Source organism: Trachinotus anak, unplaced genomic scaffold (genome assembly GCF_046630095.1).
Source record: "Trachinotus anak isolate AG129_WGS33_773 ecotype Australia unplaced genomic scaffold, CSIRO_AGI_Tana_v1 ptg000008l, whole genome shotgun sequence".
In the NCBI taxonomy this organism is placed as follows: domain Eukaryota; kingdom Metazoa; phylum Chordata; class Actinopteri; order Carangiformes; family Carangidae; genus Trachinotus; species Trachinotus anak.
The window spans coordinates 24,552,183-24,573,458 of record NW_027273859.1 but is presented as its reverse complement, the minus strand read 5'-3'; the positions used below and the strand labels follow the sequence as shown (position 1 = coordinate 24,573,458).

Here is a 21,276-nt window from a genome sequence, read left to right as displayed (position 1 = left end):
GACCAGATGAAGCATTGACCGAACCCCCCAACACCCATCTTCTTGAACACCTATAGGTGGTCCTTATTGGCTGTTAACTAATTAGCAGAGTCTAACTTTGTGTCCCACTGATTACACTGCAAGAACGTCCACAAACCCTTAACTCAAAAGAGTAAAGATTAAAAAGGGACGCTGCATCTATTGAACTCAGCCATTGCCCTTTTCACCAAATCCTGTTTACAGTGGCAGTAAGATAGACCAGCTACTGTCCCAGTGGCATTTCACTGCCATTTAGCCCAAAGAAGCAACACATCTAGAGGTAATTAGTCAAATTATGAGGCTGTTATCTGCCTTTCTCAAAGCCTCACTGCATGTTAAGATTGCCCCAGTAATGGTGTTGGGGTGTGATATTTGCATTAATCACTTCAGAGGAGAAGCAGTCCTAAATGCTTCAGGTGCATTGTTTGGTTCCACAGTTGATGTGGAGATGCAGGGTTATTTGGGTGAGAGAAGAAAACGGAAGATTGATGATGATGTGGCTGCAAAATTACATCTGAAGTTATGCATATACTCGACCTGTATTTGCTGATTCATGGCAAAAAAGATTGGTCTGTGAGGATTTGCTAAAGGAAGAGTTTAACACTTTGAAAAACAGTACATTTATTCATGTTTTTTACTTAGAGTTGGATAAAAAGATTGATACAACACTCATATCTATACATTAAAGCCCCTGAAAACTTGAGTGATCCTTAATGAATGCATTATTTTCTTCCAAAGTGTTGGTCTGTCTCATCACTTTAGGGTCCAGGCTGCACTGATGAAGTGGGACTTCTTTGAGGGAATTTTATCACTTCTTGTATCGTAAATGCAACGGTGGCCGAAGGTCTCGTCAAGACTAATAGAGAGCTGTTAATGCTAACATTGGCTATGTAGAAATATTAAAACAATATTAAAACTTATTAAACAAATAGTTCCTTGGACTTTGATTATTGCTTATTTAACTTGTTTGTCCACCTGGGAGCAGTAGAAGAAAGCTGTAAACACAAAACTGACCTGTTATCACCTTAGGTAATATGGCAAACTTGTTGCAGAATGGCAAATAATGGCTTATGGAAACCTCTAGTAGACATAGAGCAACATTAGCATTCATTTGAAGTTGTATTTGTGTCCATGTGATGAATGTAAGTGCAATATTCTCTTTATTTTTTATCTCTGTTTTGTTCTCCACCAACTCCTGAAGGAAACATCTGGCTCTTTAGCAGCTAAATGCTTCACCAGCTAGTTGCTGACTTTGTCTTTCTGTCGTACTAAAAACAAGATACACGTAGGTTATTGAGCTTTAGAGGTTCTGGCAAGCAAATTGTTGAACTTTTGATTGAGCTAGCTATGCTAGCTATTTGCCCTTTTTCCTGGTCTTTATATTAAGCTAAGCTAATTTCCTCCCAGTTTTAGCATTATGTTTAACACACAGACATGAGAGTGTTATCAGTCTTCTCATCCAAAGATTGTTGAACTCCAACCTTGATCGAGTTATTATTGTAGAAGTTCAAACCGCACCAAATACCATCTGTAGGACTTTATTTTTGCCTCAAATTAAGAATTTCGTTCAGCTCCCATTTTTATATTAGAGGCAGTAATCCAGCTAATTAGAGCAGACATCCAGCAGAAATGTCGAGTCAAGAGGTAATATTTCAAGATGCACAATTATGCCATTTTATGATTTGGCTGGAGGCTGTGACAGTGATTGCTTGCTCATAGCACCATCAGGATTTTTTGTGCAGTAGAAAATGAGAAGTGCTTGCAAATGTATTAGGGTCATTTTATATTCTGATACAGTTTAAATATTACTTAATGCAGCTAAAAGAGAAGCAGCAATAAAGTTAAAGAGAAGCAATGCTGTAATGTGAATTTAGGAGCGGAGAAGGAATGTTTTAGAAAATGATTAATCATAGTAAGGACTTGATATCAGCAGGTACTGCCCAGTTGAATGCCTTTCAGCCCTGGGAAGTCATGATGAATGACAAGACTCATTGTTTTTTTTTGCGTCAAAGTTCTCCATGTAAAGCAAGTTATAAAAGTCACTCTCTAACAAGCAGAAGCCACACAAATGAACTCAAATCACAGTTCTCGAAGGGGTTACGCTCAGTCTGTGTTCGTCGTCTCATTTAGTGGCGAGCTGCTGTCAGTTTGCTTGAGGCTTTTGCCAAGGTGAGAACATGTGAAATAAGAAATTCATAAGTCAAATCTGCTTACTATTTGGCTGAAGCAGTTGCTAAGATACTAGTGGGCTTGATGAATTGACTCATTACTTGAAGCAACAGTTTCATGAGCCTGATTCAAGTTCATTCCTTCTCTTGCAGAGAAATTTCACTTGGGTATCAGCACTGTCAAAAGAGTTTTTAAAGTGAGGCTGCTTCATGCAAGAATATAATTACCAAAGGGAAGCTCATGATTTAAATCAAATGTGATTGGTTGACATTTTCAAGAACTATCTGGTTAGAGTTTGCAGGGTACTAATTTTTAAAATGGACAGTACAAATTGGCATCTCAGGCACCAGATATTAAAGATCTACAGACCTGCCCAAAAGCAATCAGCTTTCTGTTGCCTCCCATCTATAATCCCAGCCTCAGTGATATAAATTCACTAGAGGCTGATGGTCAGTTCTTGTTGGTCATATGAGGTCTGTGAGCTGAACTTTTACATTTCTGAGTGGCCTGTTGTGGTTTTATTCCTGCTAATAAAGGAGGCTTAATTAAGCGTCCTACTCATCTTTTCCTACATCTGTGGATGAGCACTCATTGGAGGCCACTCATCCATTCTGCATCTCGATATCCTCCTGAAGGGGTGTTTAGGGTTGAGATGTGAGTATCTAAATGTGGATTCAGGAATAAGTGTGAGCGCGGTCATCAGGCAGCCACACTGAGGGCTCAAAACACCCTACTGACTAATATCCATAGGTGTGAATTACAGCTGTGAATGGGATGTACATTCATGAGGATCAGTGTAAGTAATCAGTGCAAATGTGATCTGTATTTCAGGAACATCAAGCAATGTTGAAAATGAAAGCTATTGCCATTTCACATTTTGTACTTTTGCTTTTCACAGAAATGTATTGCATTATGTGCAGGGGAAAGCTAAGATGCAGTGCTGAAAACCTGCAGGTTTCCATGACAAAGACAACACCAGGTTAACTAATCAGAGAGCTTCATCAACTAAGTCGACATAATTTCATGTATTGCAATGTTGTGTTTGTGTAACATTTTTCTTTTCACAGCCTTTGACATATGTGTGCTCCTGTTTGGTGGTTGTTTTCACAGATAAAAATAAGACTGTTTTAACACTGATAATTCCTATTTAAGATGTGGCATTTCTCGGTTCAATGCATTTTCCTCCCTGTTAATACTTTGTGCCTAAACTACCCACAATTCAACTCAGCCACAGATAGCTCAGATTGGGATGTGTTATGTTAGCTAATGTAGCCTCTGACCTCAAGTAGAGATACAGAGGTCAGTTGTAAATTCATTTCTTTCTAACTCCACACCCTCAGAGCCCTCAACCTAAGACTTGTTATGCCTCAACCAATGTTGACTACAATGACATCACTTGAGACAATTTATCAGAATCCTTTGTTGCTGTAATTGGGAACAAAATTGTGCGATCAAATTGCTTAAAATAAATTTGATGCAGAATTGGAAAATAATGGTTTTAAAGTAGTTTTATTTCATTTTTTTGCTATTTTTTTTAACACTGACAGATTATCACCTTATATTATTTATCTTGAAAATCAATGAGCACCATCCTTTTACATCCCTAACAGATAAATAGCATCAATGACATTCATTTGGAGTCTTTTTTCTAGCCAAGTGATAAATATAAGTCCTATATTCATCAATCCCCGAGAAAAATATCCAGCTCTTCTGCTGCTACATGGTCCACTATGTTCGCCCGCTACCTGCTAATGATGTCTGCTTGCTGTTGGAGGGTTTTAGGTAGCATACAGTCAGTTTTGGGGAATTTTTCAATACAAATATTTGACTTCTTTCGCTGGTTGATGAGAGTGGTGAGACTGGACTAAAACAGTAAAGCTGCAGGGCCATAAAACCAAAAGTATGAGCTGAAAGGTGCCAAAACAGTCGGTACAGTTGAGGGGACTGCAGAGTTGGGTGATCATTTTGATTAAGCCCTTGATGCCTTATTTTGGGAAAGAACCTCAAGTCAAAAAAATATTTAAAAAGAGAAAACGAGACCCTTGAAAATTTCTGTATATTATGTCCCTTGCGAATTTGCAGTTGTCTCTTCCCACATGGCGTCGTTCCTTGTGGCCTCTTCTACATAACATTGCAGAATAGGAAAGGCTGCAGGCTTTTTTTCCCCCATCAAACTTTGCAGCTCCTCTGGGACCTTTTATAAGAGATATTTTTCGTGGTTCATTTGATGTTGCTGATGTTGACATTGTGTTTGAAGTTTGTGTTTTTGTGTCTTATAGATCCTTAGAGACGATCTCACAGGGAAGAGAAATAATGACAAAAAAAAAAAAAGTGCAGGGTTGTTGAAAGAGATTTACATAAATGGTGACTTGGTGGTCAATAGCAGTTTTTTTTTGAAGATGGTGGGGTCAATTTCACCCAGACTCAGTCATGCATGAGATACTGCATCTGCTGAGATGCACCCAGGATCAGTTCTGCCAACATTATGTTTTGTTTTCCCGAACAGCCTTTTGGCTATGCATAACTGCAGATGGAAAAGCAAGAAGAATATTGTAGACTATTTCAGCTGTGTCTCTGCCAGATCAATAAACACATTTTTTTTTTTTGTTTCTTTCTGAAGAACAACTTGAGGAGGATAAATTTCACAGTAACGGAGGTAAAGTATTCACACCTGATCTCGAAAACACTCATTCTGGCTGCTCACCTTTTTGCTCTCTGTTGTTTTTTTCTTTCTCATTCAACAGAAAGTTTAGTTTTGGTGGAAGTCGGCTTGTGTTATGACTCATGCAGCTTTGCCCTGTTCTGTTTTGGCGCACTCTTTCATGTCTCTCACTATTTGTGCTCCATCCATTCGTGCTTAATCTGCAAATTTGAACACAGCTGCACCACTAATTTGTTCACATCAGATAACAGCAAAGTTAATTTTTCATTGCCCAAATTGAGCACACTGGTGGGTCGTAAATGTCTGCCTGATGCCAGGATTACTGTCACTGCTGCAATCAAGAAGTACATGTTTTAATATTAAGAGCATGTCAAGATGTCAAGAACCAATTTAGTTTAACTTGATGCCCCATACTACACACAAATGTTCACGCAAATTATGAAAAAGCACATTTTCTCACTTCCCAAGTGGTACCTAAACCTGCAGATAGTTTTGGTTTTATTTGCCCAGGTTTTGAGATTTGTACAGAGTGCTCTCAGTGCTGAAAAACTGTTCAATTCAACAGCAACCTCTTTTTACATAAGAACACTGTTTCAACAGTTTTCACTCTTCAGTAGAAAGTAGTTCAGTGAGGATGAGTCTATGGATGACCAATGTTGCTTTGTTTGTTGCATGGCTATGTTCATTTTTCAAATGTCATTTTTAAAAAGCTGTATGCAACATTAACCAAATTCCATTTCCCTCCCCGGCGTAGGTGTGGAGGTGAAGAGCTTACAGACAGACATCTCAGAACCTGGGCAAATTAATTAGAAACTAAAAGTATTTTCATGGCTCGATACCACTACACATAAGCAAGAAAATATTTTCTTTGAATGATTGTGGACCCCTTTAATATGCATATTATGCAGTATATCACCAGTGTTTGTCTCTGCAATCTTCCAACAGGGAGCCAGGCGAAGCAGGACTGGTCCATCCAGTGGCCCACCTCTGAATCGGGCAAAGAAAACACCCCGGTGTGCCAGCCAGAGGCCAGTCAGTGGATCCGGTTCCAGCTCTCCCAAAGCCCCAAAGTCCAGTCCAAGTACAACCAGCATATGTGCCACAGCCCCCAGGCCCTGGCCCCCCCTTTGTACGTCGATCGACTCACCGTCGACAGCCCCGTCACAGGGCTCTTCCCTCCCATGGACACCGGTCATCGCTCCCTGCCCCCGTCACCCCGCCAGAGGCATTTTGGCCACACGCCTCCTCGGACTCCCTTGGTGATCAACACCATGACCCCACCAGGCACTCCCCCCATGCGGCGAAGGAACAAAGTGAAGGCCCCAGGAACGCCGCCTCCACCCAGCCGCAAACTCATTCATCTGCTGCCGGGCTTCACCGCACTGCATCGCAGCAAATCTCACGAGTTCCAGCTGGGGAACCGTTTGGATGACACGCAGACACCAAAGTAAGTGTGATATCTCTCTGGATGGTTAATGGCGAACAGTGGTGGCCATTTTGGAGCTTTGTGTGTCGCCCTACGGCCAAAATTCAAAGCCGAGGGGTGGAACCTGCTGTCAATCCCAAATTGATTGACAGGTCTTTTGGTACAGGAAACCAGTTAAATAACTAAGTCAAAGTAATTAATGTTTTCTGGTTTGTTTACACCTGTAATCTTTGTAAACAGGCCAGTATTTTCAATTATGATTAGTAAATGAACACACAGAAGAATTAGTTTAATCCTTAACACAAATTCATTATCCAGGTTAATTAAGCTCAGATTTATAATTATGTTCATAATTTACAAAGAATCACATTAAATGAGGCCTTGTTCTTTTTTTTCTTTAGAATCAAGTTATTGATTCACATTAGGTTTCGGGTTCGCTGTCACAAACACTTTTACTGAGCATAAATCTTCCTGTTTACTTTTCTTTCCCCCAAACATGAATGTGCGTTACTTGCTTATTTTATTTACCTTACAATTCTAGTAATATTATGTGTATTTATGTATTTGAATATGAATTGATTACAACAGCAAACCTAGGCTTAGAGATAAAAATTATTTATAGTGATAGAATCAGTGGTGGAAGTATTCAGATCCTTTACTTGAATGAAAGTAGCAACAACAACAAAAAAAAAACAAACAAAAAAAACCCCACTCCAAACTGCAAACACTGAAAGTAAAAGTCCTACATTAAAATTCCACTGATGTAAAAGTACAAAAGTACTCCTTTGAGTGCAATACTATTATACTATTAATAACATTATTATATTATTATTACTAATGCATTAATATGTAATTAGCATTTAACTGTCGTAGTTGCTTGAGATGGAGCTAATTTGAATTATTTTACATCCTGTAGGGTCGCTTCATCTATAAACAGCTCATTTGTTGTGTTTAAAATGTGAACCTGTGATGTGACCAGTAACCTCAGCTGCCAGATAAATTAAGTACAATATTTAAACTTGGACTAGAAATAGGTAAATTAAATTACAAGGACCTCAAAACTGCACTTAAGTATGTAACTTGAGTAAATGACTTTCTACTACTGGGTGTTATAAGACGCCTGATTGGTGGCTACAGAAATAAAATGTGCATGATTGAGGACTGTGTTAGATGTGGCTTTGTGTACTGGATTTATTGGAGATACAACTGGCTAAAAAGTCTTAATTTTTCCTTTACAGAATCGAGTGGGTAATGATGGTTGAAGCTGTACTTTAGGACTGAGGCTATGTGGTTCTTATTGCACCAATTTGTTTCACTAAATTGTTTCAAAATTACTTTGTGTGTGAAGTTTCTTAGAGCCAATATTCCAAGTTAGCGCTGCTCAGTCAGTTTCAGTAAATGGCCTGCCTGAAGCAAACAGTAAGAGATTTCAGTGGCTCCTCTCCCTCCTGTGTACAAGGTTTCATACTGTGATTCCATTCGATGCAAGTAGCGGAGAGAGAAAGTTTGGGCCCCACCTTTCCTTTCAGCAGTTTTACTCGAACATAATCTTCCACCAGAGCCCAATCAGATTAATTCCTAGGAGGACATCATTGCCCATAAAGAACCAACGGCCTGTCGGTAGAGATAAGGGGCCTTGGGCTGAGTTCCTGACCGGCCATGCCTGTGTCTGGTGCTATGCTGATCAGATTTGGCCACAAACATTGTCCACCACTGCGAGGTAATCAGGAACCAGAGTCCGCCTCAGGAGAGCCGCACTCATTTTGATAATGCCATTACATGACAGTGCCCTATCACTGCTACACTTGGTAAGTTAATATTTGGGAGTTGTCCTCTGCTTTTTACGATGGCCATCTGGGCTATATTCGGTGTGTGCTTGGTTGCGGACAGGGCTACATCCACACGTCAGTGCGCGTCAGTGTGTGTACGTGTATCTGCACCGTGAGGAGTGGATCATAGCTGCAGTGAATAAGCCCAAACGCCATTAGAGAATTGATTACCGGTCCCTGAGCGCTGATAGACTGCAGGCGGTGAGTTGAGCCCTTCTAATCAATGGCCTGTGTGTGCCTGGAAATGTTGCAACTCATCGAGACAGGGCAGATCTGCTGGCTTCTCTGCTAGCCAAGTACCTCTCATAATACATCATAATTGGTTGGAGGATGGCGCTGGCAAACATCACGTTGGTGGTTCAGTTCTGGCATGAGGCTCTCAAACTTGTTTTTTTTTTGTATCTGTATGCTTAAAGGGAATTGGCTTCATTGCAAAGTCGGTATCTGTTTTTTTTTCTTGATGCAAGAGCAAATACCTGAAGGTTGAAGCCTGAAAATTCATAATGTACATTTTCTTAAATTAAAATTACTAATCCTCATCTTGTTTTTCACATAATGGCCCAGGATGAAAAACAATTTGCAAACATTTCACCAGCCCTGAAAAAAAATGTAACAATTCATACTTTAATGGCTGTTTTTCTGTGATACCCTGCTCTCTCCACACTACGCATATTTCCCCCCGTCACCAACCTCAGGATTTTAATAAGCTCACAGTGCTCCTTAGGTCCTCATTTTCTCTTGCTTAATTGCCTGGCACTATGGCCAGGACACAATAACCAGAGATTACCCTCTGACCCCAAGAGACATTTTTCTCCCTTTATCTTAATGAGATGTGGCCTGATATCTCATTATCACTGCATAACACAGCACAAAGACTATGTCGCTGAATGTGCAAGAATGCCTGGCATGACATGCTGATGGGAAATTGAGGTTTGATTTTGGCACTGATAGAAAAGTGACATTTTATTTTATAAAATATAATAATTGCCCATTGGAAACATTCAAGTAGTCCTGATAACTTCAGAGATAAAAGATTATTGAACTGCTGTACCAAACATAATACATGGACGTATGAAAGTTAATTGCAATCTGCTTTGCATGTGAATGTGCCATGTGAAAACTGGAGAAATTGCTCTGGTAACTGGTAATAAAAACAAGTTTGATTTTCAGATATGGTTAATAGTCATGTTTTTGGCTTAATCCAGTCTAAAAACATATTTATTAATGTTGGCTACATAGTTTTTTGTCTTTTAAAGTGACATTAAGTGCTCTCAGGGAATCTTAATGGCCTTTCTGAAATGAAATAGCTTCTATTTCTGTGTTAATTCATCTTCAGGTGTGCTAGATGTGTTTTTATACTGTACAAAGGTGTTCCTGCAATCATGGTCTGAAAATTGTTTCCATTCGTTTTTATTTTGAAAACTCGGCAAACACTGTGGTCTGTCTGTGTGAACCCACATCTTCTGCTTTATGGCTTTGTGCTTCTTGGTTTAATCTGTTTGCCTGCGTGATAATGTGTTTTCCTTTCAGATTGCAGTGAACCACAGGCTGGTTTCCATCTCACCCTAGAAATAATGAGCAAATTGCCTCTTTACCAATGTGTGCAGTAATATCCTAAGGATTCAAGAAAATCTCACCGTGAGATGAAACAGCTGCCAATTTTGCAAGTCGTAATGCATTAGAAAGCAAACTTTCACCTGTGTGGGGAAATTGGAGTATTATTTCTCAGCACCTGTCAAGTGCTTGACCAGAAACATTCATTTTCATTTCATATTGATTTGTCTGTTAGAACTGACTCGGTCTACTCGTCTACTTTGGATCGCTAGATCCTCAGTTCTCTTCACTTTAAGCCACTTGGGACTGGGCAGTTAGGATGATTTTTGATCTGTATATTTTATAAGTGACAGAGCAGAAGGTTACACAGAGCTGTGGACTGAGGCATTGATTCTCAGTAGAATGAGCAGTACTAACACATTCATGTTATAGAGAGTAATTTAGTTTAAAAATGTTACTGTTACTGTCACTGCTGTTCTCTTCTTGTTTCTGCTTGATAATCAATATTAGTTTCTCTTAACCATCTAGACAAAAGTCCCAGAGCCTTAATAAAACTGTAATTAAACCCAGACCATGCTCTTTCCCTAACCATGTGGTTTCTATGCCTACACCAAACCTCAACTATTGTGGTGCCAGATCATACAACAGATTTATTTCTCCGATAGTGATTTGTAATTGTTCTGGAAGCAATAGACAAATGATGGTCAAACAACAAATTTTGTCTTTTAATTTTGTTGCATCTGTTGTCTTAACGATCGCCGTATCTAAAACGGACAAATGTGTTCATCAAATTAAAGATGTACACTTTGTAACTGCAGAAAAACAGAATCATAGAATTAAATGAAAAAGGACTCAAACAGTTACAGAGAAAGAGTGTAAGGCATTACTCATTCCCCTTTATACTGACAAATCTTTTCTAGTGATTATTAAACTTTGATTAATTGTGGTTATTAAAAAATGATAAATCATTTTGATAATTATCTGTGCGTCAGACACAAACAACTTCAGCATCAAGCTTTAACCAGTGAGTATTAAAGCTAGAAAGAAATGTCTGAACATGGTTGGTATAACTGCAGCCTTTATTACAAGGGGATCTTTTCTATATCGAATAAAATACTTTATTTTAAACCTGTTACCTAGATCTTGATCCACTGTGGGTGCAGTATGTTAACGTTTGGAAAACATATTTTTAAAATATCTATTTTTGCTTAATGGTCCTTTAATGGAGAGAGAAGATACCACTGACACTGATAATACTTTCTGTGGTGTAATTTCAGAGCATAACATTACTTTCAAATTTCCAGCAGATCTTTGAAGATATACTCTTAGCAGATTCTTCTTGTTCCTATGGTAATGAAATAAAATTAGAACTTCAGGCATGTCTTTAACGAGTAGCATAATCTTGCCAATTAGCATGAAGCATGAAGTCATTTGCAAGTGACACAGTGCCCTTTCTTTTACAGTGGAAGCCAATGAAGAAGTCTTACATCCTTATCTTTTCTACTTGGTCCAACCCCACATTAACATCTAAGATCTTAGATTTATACTTAATTATCTTATCCTTTTTTTTTTTGCATTTAAATCATTTTACTATTGTAAGTAAAAACAACAGTTTATCAGAATATTACTTGTTCAGATTTTGTACAAAGCCTGAAGCAGGTACAAGTATGCAGTGCAGAAACTATTAGTTTTACAGTCACCACTCCTGTTTGCATCTGTACCTTCATTATCACTTTGTGAAGGCTACAAAGTGGGGAAAAAAAACATTCCCCATACAGTAATTAATTAGGTTGTTTCCAAGCATGAAAAAAAAAAATGCTGAGTCCAGGGATGTTGCCAGGTTTAGGGGGATTTAGGGGAGTAATTAAATTGAAATGAGTCTGAGTCATTCAGTGTACACTCACAGTAAATGTGCATATTCAGTGGGGGACCACCTTTCATATTTAAATACTTTGTTTTTACTTGATTTACTTTTCGTGAGTGTTTTTGATTTGTGTTTTCTCTTTTTCTTGTGAGGAAGCTGTCTCAGTAAAATGTAGGCAGCAGATACTTTTGGCTTCTAAGATACAAGAAGGAGGATGTTGACAGTTGAAAGCCAGATGTTACTTATTCTTGAAAAGCCAAATATAATGAAAATAACTTAAAGCAAAGCAAAATTTTGTACAATTTCAGCTATTTCATAATTTATCATGAAGTTAAATTACAAAAAGGGACTTGTAATACGGACTTATCTCTTACAAGACAAAAATAGGAATTTGTTTTTCGATTTCATTTAAAGATTACAAAAATAAGGTGTGCTGTCTGACCTACATTGCTAAGTAATAAGACATAGCTTTGAAATGAACTAACCTTATATAGAAAAGGACATGTAAATTGAGGATATATTAATCTCAGAGCTAAAAAGGAATCTCCTCTGGTCATCAGTCAAAAAAACCCATTTTTCCTAGAAGAGATTTGCTACAGACAGGGTTAAAGAGCACAGCGGAGGATCAATACAGCTCCAATATTACTGTTTGTTTCGGTGTGATGACTGAATCTGCTGGTGCGCTGTGAAAATGTCATCAAATCACTGTTAACAGTATGTGACATGATCGATTAAAATCATTTTTAAAAATGCTTTCTTTTATTTGCACTTCCTAGAAATTATTATTATTATTTCTTTTATTATGTCAGTGTATTTTATTTTATCAGTAAGATAATTTTTTTAATGATGCCATTCTTTTCTGACATTTACTAATTTGACTTTGAAATGTGGGACTCAATTTCTTCTGTCAATCAATTGCTTCCCATCCCACTGAGCACCTTCAAACACAGAATTATATACACACTGCAAGCAGCACGCTCACGTGGGCTCATGCACTCCGTAAATCAATTAAACCAGCAGTGCCTGTCTAGAGATGTGCTAATCACTCTCTAATCTTTTTTTCAATGATTATCCTGTTGTCACTGTTGCACTGGAAAATACTAAAAAAAACTATCCTCTAAATTCCATTAAATAAAAAAATCCACCCGAAACATGTGATGATAAACGATACTAAACCAGGAGCTAAAAGTCCCTGTTGTGCGTTCCTGTTGGTTTCCATCAAAAATGAAAAATGGTAAACATTAGACGAAATGAGGCTGATAATGGACGACGAGCAACAGCTATTTTTTTTAGACATCTTTTGCATGTGATGATGCACCATATTATGACTGTGAGGTTTGAATGGATGTTGGAAAGGAAGTTTGCAGCAGTAGAGAGATTGACTGGAAATACCAGGCAATAATCTGGATTAGGGCACTTGTTTTGTTTTGATTTCATCACCAGACGCATACCATGATTAACAAAATCAAACTATAACTTGATTACATGATTGCCTAACTCCCAGCCAATCCAAAAATGGGCAAAGGGTTGGTCATTTTAAGCCCTAATAAAAATTAAACGGTTGAGTTGTATAAAAATTCACCCGTGTACAGCTGCCATGACGGAGGAAATTAGCTAGGACCAAAACCGTTTTTGTTTAACCATGTTTAATTCTGGTGTGCGGTTGGGCATTTTCACATGTGGAGTGTATGGGGATTGACTCGCTTTTGGGGCCAGCCTCAAGCAGCTATTTGAGGAACTGCAGTTTTTGGCACGTCCATACCGCCTTCATATCTCAGCCCTGGAGTTTTGCCACTTGGCCTGCAGGGTGGACTTTTTGGGTCCAGAAACTGTGACTTAGAAGCTCAGTTTACACCCAGGTATGCTAAGTCAGTTTCTGAGTCCTCATAAAGGTGTGTTGCGTTTCAGGGAAATGCTTCATTTTTTCACCTCTAAAGCCTCATGAAGAGACTGACAAACCTAATGTGACAATATTAAGAGAAGATACATTAAAAAAAAACTAAAAGTACCTCCTGAAACACACTGATCATCACAAACTGATTATATCCAACAACGTCGAAGCGTCTGTGGGTTGAATATTTCTTTGAAGCTGTTCAACATGTTAGTTTTACTTAGAAAAAAGACAAGTGCGCCGGATACCCAGCACCACTTAAACTTTAATTTCTAAGCAGAAGTGCGACAGCAATCTCATTTTGCTTATGTTGCAGCCTTTCTCTCTCTCTCTCTCTCCCTCTCCTGTCTTTATTCCTCAACACACACACCCCCCCTGGCCTGCCCTCCCCTCCCTCCTCTCTCTCCGTGCCCTTTTCAAAGCGGAGAGGCTCTTTGGGCTGGAGTGTCAATTAATGAACCTCGTTGTCTATGTTAATGAGTAGTAACATGTGTGCGTGGAAAAGGCCAAGTGAGTTTTCAGTCTGTCACAGTCCCACTTGGCACGTCACACCAAGATCGTTCAGGAAAGTGGGCGTGTTTGTTTCTCCACGGTCTCTTGTCTTGCCTTTCCCCCGCCGGTGGAAATGGTAATATCATATAGTTAATGGCACCTTATGAGACTTTCACAGCTTTTTGAATGTTAAGCACTTTCTTATTGAATTGGATGTTTGCTAATAAATCACATGGCACCGGGGGTTGGCATGATTCACCCTCTGCTCCTCTCAGGGTAATTCTACCATGCAACACTCAGGGGAAGCAAATTTGCATCCATTCCATGACTAATTTAGCTGTTTGCTTTCACTGAGCTAGTGTACACATCATATATTTCTCTCCCTCCATTCCTTTCCCCTTTCTGTCACTGTTTCCTTTTCTTTCTCTCCTCACTCATCTCTTTTGAGAACCTGTCAATGTGTTATTTTACCGTCATCTGTAACATCTACCAGTTCAGTCAGAAAATGAATTCTTTTATTGGGTTTGGTTTCCTCACTGGTGCAAAGGAAGCTGTGATGAGGCGGTGGCTTCAATGACTGAGATCAAGTGTTGAGCATCACTCGCAGAGATTTCAATAAAGGGCGGCCATGAGGTGCGGTCTCTAATCCAAATAAACGAACCCCTATGAAGGACTGGAACCTGTTATTACTCTCATATTGACTTTCAGCGCAAATAACAGTAGATTGCAGCTAAATATAGGTTTTAATGTTTTCTTAATGTCTGATGCTGTGAAAGGTTTCTTTACATCGGTATTGTTTGCAAACACAGCAGTAAAATAGGTCTGTGTTTTCAATTATGGTGTGATCCATAAAGACTGACTTTTTTACATAGGAGTCATTACATTACATATGTGCATATGCCTGTAATTTACACAATAAAGAAAGACTTGTGTTAAAGAAATTAAGCAAGTAAATAACATGTTTTTATTTTGGATATTTTAGAACAGAGCAAATAACACGCCAAGCTGAAGCAAGGCCATTGTTTCTTGTTCAGGATACGACATAATGCAATTATTACATGGCCACTGGTTAAAGGAGAAAAAAGACAGTCGTGATTCAGCTTTATTTATATATATTAACTCAAGACCACATTCATGTAGCATGGAGTCCAAGAAAACACACACAATGCAGTAGTGGCTAAAATCGTTAGCCCTTAGCCAATGAGGTCCCTTGTGACTCCAACCACTGATGACACTCTGTGATACCAAGCTCTGAGGAAAAGCTACTAAATGGACCATGTGTGGGGACTGTTTTTTCAAAGTATTATTTCAATGAGCTTTGATGCCTAAGCCAACACAGACAATAATCCTGAAAGAGGAGCCATTTGTGGGTGCTCCTGGTTACTGAAGTGAAAATCTCATTCAGTTTCTCCATAGACAGTTTGAGGATTGGACTGGCAACTCTGCCAGCGGGATAACCAGTATAAAAAACAATGTGGCTTTTGATAAGCAGTCAAAAGGTGCATAAAAAAAGTTAAATGAGAAAAGATACAATAACATAAAGATACAAAAACTTATAATATGCAGCTAAAATTGATTCACACTGGGATTCTTTGTCAGTTTTGGATGAAGTGATGATGAATGAGTCATTATGAATCAGCGTGACACAGCGTTTTAAATTCTCTGATTTGCTCTTCTAACTAGATAGAAATAATTAAAGAGGAATTCCACACTATATCATCTTGTCCTTGTGCTGTACACATGATCACAGTAGATTCTTGTTGACATACGATGTTAATACAGGTGTGTGTGTGTGTGCTGCTCAGGATGAACTTGTATATGTGTTTGCTTGGATTTGAAAGTTTGGTTCAGATGAATTGTCTGACCCCTCATAACAGGTGTTATGATGATGAAATAGCCAAGACCCTGAGGTTTATTACGCTGATAACCCCGCTGACTGTGGAAGCAGTGTGCATATGTTGCTAAGCAACTGTCAATGATCAGTGTGTTTCTGTCAGACTCATGATAAAAAATAAATCAGAATGTCTTTTTTCCAAACTTCAACTTTGATTGTGGCTTTTAGAGTCATTAATATTTATTTTTCAGAGAAAAAGATTTTCAGGGGCTTTAAGATTTGTTATGTCTTTAAATCGATTCGCGACAACTTTTAGAGCTGTTGAACTCATCAATGCTTGTGGGCATTTTTCTTTGTTAATTAATTTTTTGATGCCCCAAAAAATAGAACAGTGTAGAGACACAGGAAATGATGAGGGCTCAGAGAGAGGGGGAATTACACGAACCGGGCACTCACCTGCTCTGTACTCAAGCGCCCCTGTGGTACGCACCCTAACCACCCGGCCATCGGGTCGCCTCCACTTGTGGGCAATTTTCTGCTGCTAATTTGCATGAACGTAGCGATGTGGCTTGTTAGCTTTGTAGGAAGTTGACATCTCAATTCTCATCACCTGCCTGCTAACGTCTGATTGGTCAACTGCTTCCAACTGGCTGCAACAGCCAATCAGTGGGTCACAGCACAAGACCTGAACAGATCAGGGATGTGGGTGACGGTTCAGAGGTCTGAAACCAGGCTAATCTGGCAACATGGATTGAAGCAGAAGTGTTGTTGCTATGGCTACCTGCACTTAACCATAGCAACAGTTACCTTCACCTTGTGCACTGATGTAGAACGAGGATGAAACTGTTGACTGGAACTGAGCTGTCCAGTGTGGGATTGGACAGACATCTGACAGCCAATCAGAAACAGGTGTTTTCAGTGGTAAATGAAAATCATGTATTTAAATAGTCCATCTTAAGGTTTGTTTTTCTCATAGTTGTCCATATAAAACACCATAAAACACCAGAAGGGTCCAGAGATCCAGTACAACAGCAGCTCCAGATTTCAAAAAAGTAAAAAAACAGTAGATGCATGAACTCCGCTTCTCTATTCAGTCGTCTAAAAATCCTCCCATTTGTTGCTGCTGAGCTTTGTTTCATGGGCAGATCCGTTATCTGAAGACATGTTTATAGTGTTCTCTGAAAATTCAGCCAGCGTCAAATCAATGCTGCTGCCCCCCAGACGGACCGCTGAAAAACAAATCCGCCTCTCCCTGGGACACACACGTCGTCACATTAGCCGACGACCTCTGACCCCGCGAGGATTATTGTTCCCACATGCTCTGCTGTGAGGGACATTCACTCCACATTAAGTATACTGCACAAAGCCACATATGTCAGAGCGGTGAAATAATGCATGTATGTTCCAGAAGGCAGTGGCACCTGTGCTTTAAGGGGGACTGTGAGTGTGTATCTTCTTTTCTCCACGCGCAAAAGCTCATCCATGTTAATCAGAGCTTTGGCCCCATTGCCATTAATGACAAGTCAGGTGAGGAGGCATGTCAACACCAGGCCCTTAACAGCCAGACGATACCACCCATCCATTGGCCGTAATGAGCACTCATCCCGGACTCCGCTGGCGGCCCAGAAATTGGAGTCATGATTATGAATTTATATGAGTGTTTAGGAGTGGCGGTTAGCCCAAATGCCACTGTTGCTGGTGGACAACGCATTTATTAGGCTGATGGTTTCTCTGTGGTAATTGTGAATGAGTGGGAGCTGGTTGGGGCGGAAAACAGGATTGGAGTGGGCGATTAGAAGTTATCCTTAAAAGTTGTGTAATTCTTTTCTAAGAAGTTGAATAAAAAAGAACTCTGAGAGATTAACGAGCTGTACACAGGAAGGACTGATAGCATTTACACTGTGCACAAAGCATTTAGTTAATTTTGTGGAAATCTGGTTTTGCCTTTGATTTGATTATATGGATCCAAAGTTTCCCGACAAGATCATTAAAGTTTCATTTCAGCATCTTGCGGGAAGATCAAAGACTTAATCTGGAGTGAGAAAATGATGTCAAACATTGCCGTGACAAAGATCAAGCAGTGAAACAGCCCGTATCGACAGCTGTCTTCTGATTTATTAAGCATTGGAGAATGACTGTTTTACTACCCAATAACCATAAAGGGAGTTATTACCGTCGTTCATCATTCAGGCCATCAACTGGAGGCTTTCATCTCGGTGTTTCGCTCTGACGTTAAAGTTAAGACAGATAATATCTGCTCCAGGTTCCATATTGTCCCTGACCTGCGTCTTCTTTTTAGGCTCGCTGTTATTTACCGCTGCGCCTGTGCTTCAAAACTACCACTTAACCTGCACGGCTGTAGGCCAAATAGCTGTTTTCACATCCAGCGCTGCTGCTTTAATACTCGGATTAGAGAGTTTAAGGTTTGAGCTATGGTTTCATTTTCACAGAATTGAGAAAATAAATTCTGATTCAATTCAATGCTGGAGAAAAGACACACACACACACATGCACACACCTGCTGGCGTGCATGTGACAGATAAAAGTAGGAGAGTGGAACATGAAAAAGCCTAAAAATTTAGTGCAAATTTGTTACAGAAAAAGAGGATGATGGTAAATTTATCTGTAAAAAAAAAAAAAGACTTGTTAGTCACATGTACTGAATTTATATGATTACAATACAATTCAGCTAGGTCGTGCGACACTAAAACTTATGTAGTTTATAGTTTTCAAAGTTATTTAAAAGCAAATAAACAGTGAAATCAATCCTAAACACACGGGCAATGGAAAATATAGAAAATGTATCAACACAATGGTTCTCCCAAAGGGGAAGACATAATTAACAATGAGAGAAAACCTCGTAGGAATTGTTTAAGGAGTGACAGGAAATGAACTACGTCTCCTGCAGGAAATCATTTTCTATATTTCCTCCTCTGTATCTGGTTCAAGACTGTGGTGTTTTCCATCTCAGTAAGTTCAGTGTTCAGTGCAGTGGGTGATTCTATATCATCCCTGTTAATGGTAGCCATCTGGTTGTGGTTATGTAATGCATGTAATGCCTTCAAAACCATTTCCATTCATTATATTTACTTGTATTTCTTAGCATTTAAACTACAAACACATTTTAAGTTTCTGTTTGATGTTATAATATTATTTACTATTGAAATTCTTTCAATTCAATTCTTTGAATATATTTGCATTCTGAAACCGCCTTTTCATATAACAACTAGTTCAGCTAGTCCATCCATAAAAAGTGGGAAAATGGAGAGTATCTGCACACTGGACTAAACCCACTAAAACCACTTTGAATTAAATCAGGTAGGGTTGAAAAATTCTCTTTTTTCTAGTCCAATAATGATTTTGGAGTTTTAGTAGTGTCCTTTGACTCGCCACTTTTTCCTTCATTGAATCTGTCAGTGGTCCAGCACTGGATAGACTGGCAGCTGGTGCATGACCAACATTTGATCATGAGTTCAATATTACTATGTCAGATGGCACTGTTGAGTTGGCTGTCTTCTTAGTCTTCTTTATTAAAACAACTGGAAGTGAGTCTCCTCAGGCCATGGTGAAAGTACATGCAGAACTCTGGAACCTACAGATACTAGGACAACTAGGACTGAGGATAAATACTGGAAGGTATTTAATAACCTGTTTCTTGGTAATGTGCATGGCTTCAAAAGTAAGGGTGCCAAAAAAAAACAAAAGTAGTTAGTTAATTGAAAATATTCATTGTCTCTGCAAACACCTCAAAGTGGGCTCAGGGCTTTTAAAAAAAAACTCAAATAAACAGAAACTGATCATGTGGTTAAATATTGACACATACTTGGTTTGATAGGCCAAGATGAACTGTTTTGGTACATGTGCAGGCCTGGGATCCGCAGTGAGAGAACTCCAGGCACAAAAAAGAGCAAATAAAGCAGCAGTTGCTATTAGAATTAAAGGCCGTAACACAGCACAGTTACTGCTGTTGTCTGCAAATTAATGAGGATTTGTGGCAACAACATCAAATTGTGATTATTTTGGATTTTCTTGTACATGTAGTGACAAAGGATCTTTGAACACCTGTTACTCCTACTCATCCCAGACAATTCAGCTAGAAAAATGAGGTACAGACAGAACCGAGTATGTGGATGTACAAAAGGCATGAGGACACTTTTTTGAATGCAGTCCATCAGTGGCAAACATCCAAAAGCTGGATGCCAAAATAATTCATCATCGATCAACACAACTTTTCCCGGTTGTGGGCTTTCAGAGCATTTCAGCAGCGAGGAATCCTGCTATCGGTTCAATTCAGACTCTTTTGTGGAAGCAGTGAGAGTCACTCAGAATGACAAATTATTTCCAGGTGGTGGAGATGGCAGCATTGGTAATGACAGTAAACCACAGTGCCTGATGAAATGAAAAGTTTTATGAATCAGGACTCTCACGGAGGCTCAGACCTGAATACAAAATATCTTGTGAAGAAGAAAGAGAAAGAAAAGATGTTCTACAAAAAATGTTTATGCAAGAGAATATTTTCAGCTCGTCTCATAGATTCACAATGAGAGGGGCCAAAACTGGCAGTGCAACAGCGGCAATCTAACACTGACCATATCACAGCTAACTGACAAGCAGAGATGCTTTCCTCCGTCTCCATGACAACAGTTCTCTCCCTTGTCTCTACTTCTGCTTCTGATACTTTCTCGCTGGGGGTGTGCTTCCATTATGCAGTTTGAAACTGTGGAGCTTAGAGCATCCTGCAAAGAGCAAAATGGGTGTTGCAGTCAGAGTAAGTGGCTCTTGTTGTCGTTGTTGAGATGTAATGGCACATCGAAGCCACTGAGCCCTGAGATCTCATGTCAATACAGGTGTCCAGAGGAAAGTGCACATGCACTGTACACGATATTAGATTAGACAGAGTGAGAAGTCACACAACGACAATAGTGTGAAAGGGAACCCAGCACAGTGCAGGCATGTACTTCAGTCAACTAAAGTGTTACAATCCTCACAGTCAAATAAACATAATGTAGGAGAAAGTGCAAAGTTTCCCTCTGAAATGTAGTCGAGTGGAAGCATAAAGTAGCATAAAATGGAAATGCGGTAAAGAACAGGTACTTCAAAATTATTCTTAAGTACAATACTTTAATGTGAATGTGCTGACTTACTTTCCACCACTACTAATACAATAACTTAGTGTTCAGAACACCTGGCTTTTAATGTTGTTCAATTACTGAACCAGATAAAATTCCTGAGTGGAAGATTTTAAATTTACCATCTTATAAGACTGAAAAGCAGCAAATTTCACATTTGAGAAACTGGAACCAGTGCACGTTTGACAGTTTTGCTGACCCACTAGACTAATCATTGGTACACTGATTTGAAGAGGAAGTAGTTTGAAGTGGTACTGCAAACACTAGCAGTTGAACTGAGAGACCCATTCTCTTCAGATGGTAAAGTGAAGTTTATTCTTGCGAACAAACAGTTGTTGTTTTACTGGTTTGAAAGCAGAAAACAATAGTGTAGAATGAAAAACATAAACCACATTTTATGCCCTTAAC

At 39.2% G+C, this 21,276-nt stretch overlaps 1 protein-coding gene across 1 annotated transcript in view; it reads left to right on the top strand.

Moving 5' to 3' along the window:
- ksr2 (kinase suppressor of ras 2) overlaps nt 1-21,276 on the top strand; it is a 97,571-nt gene that overhangs the window by 21,492 nt on the left and 54,803 nt on the right. Inside the window, exons 4-5 of the mRNA XM_071483699.1 lie at nt 4,808-4,843; nt 5,795-6,296. Of these exons, the coding sequence (XP_071339800.1) occupies nt 4,808-4,843; nt 5,795-6,296 (538 nt within the window). The remainder of the gene's footprint in view (nt 1-4,807; nt 4,844-5,794; nt 6,297-21,276) is intronic.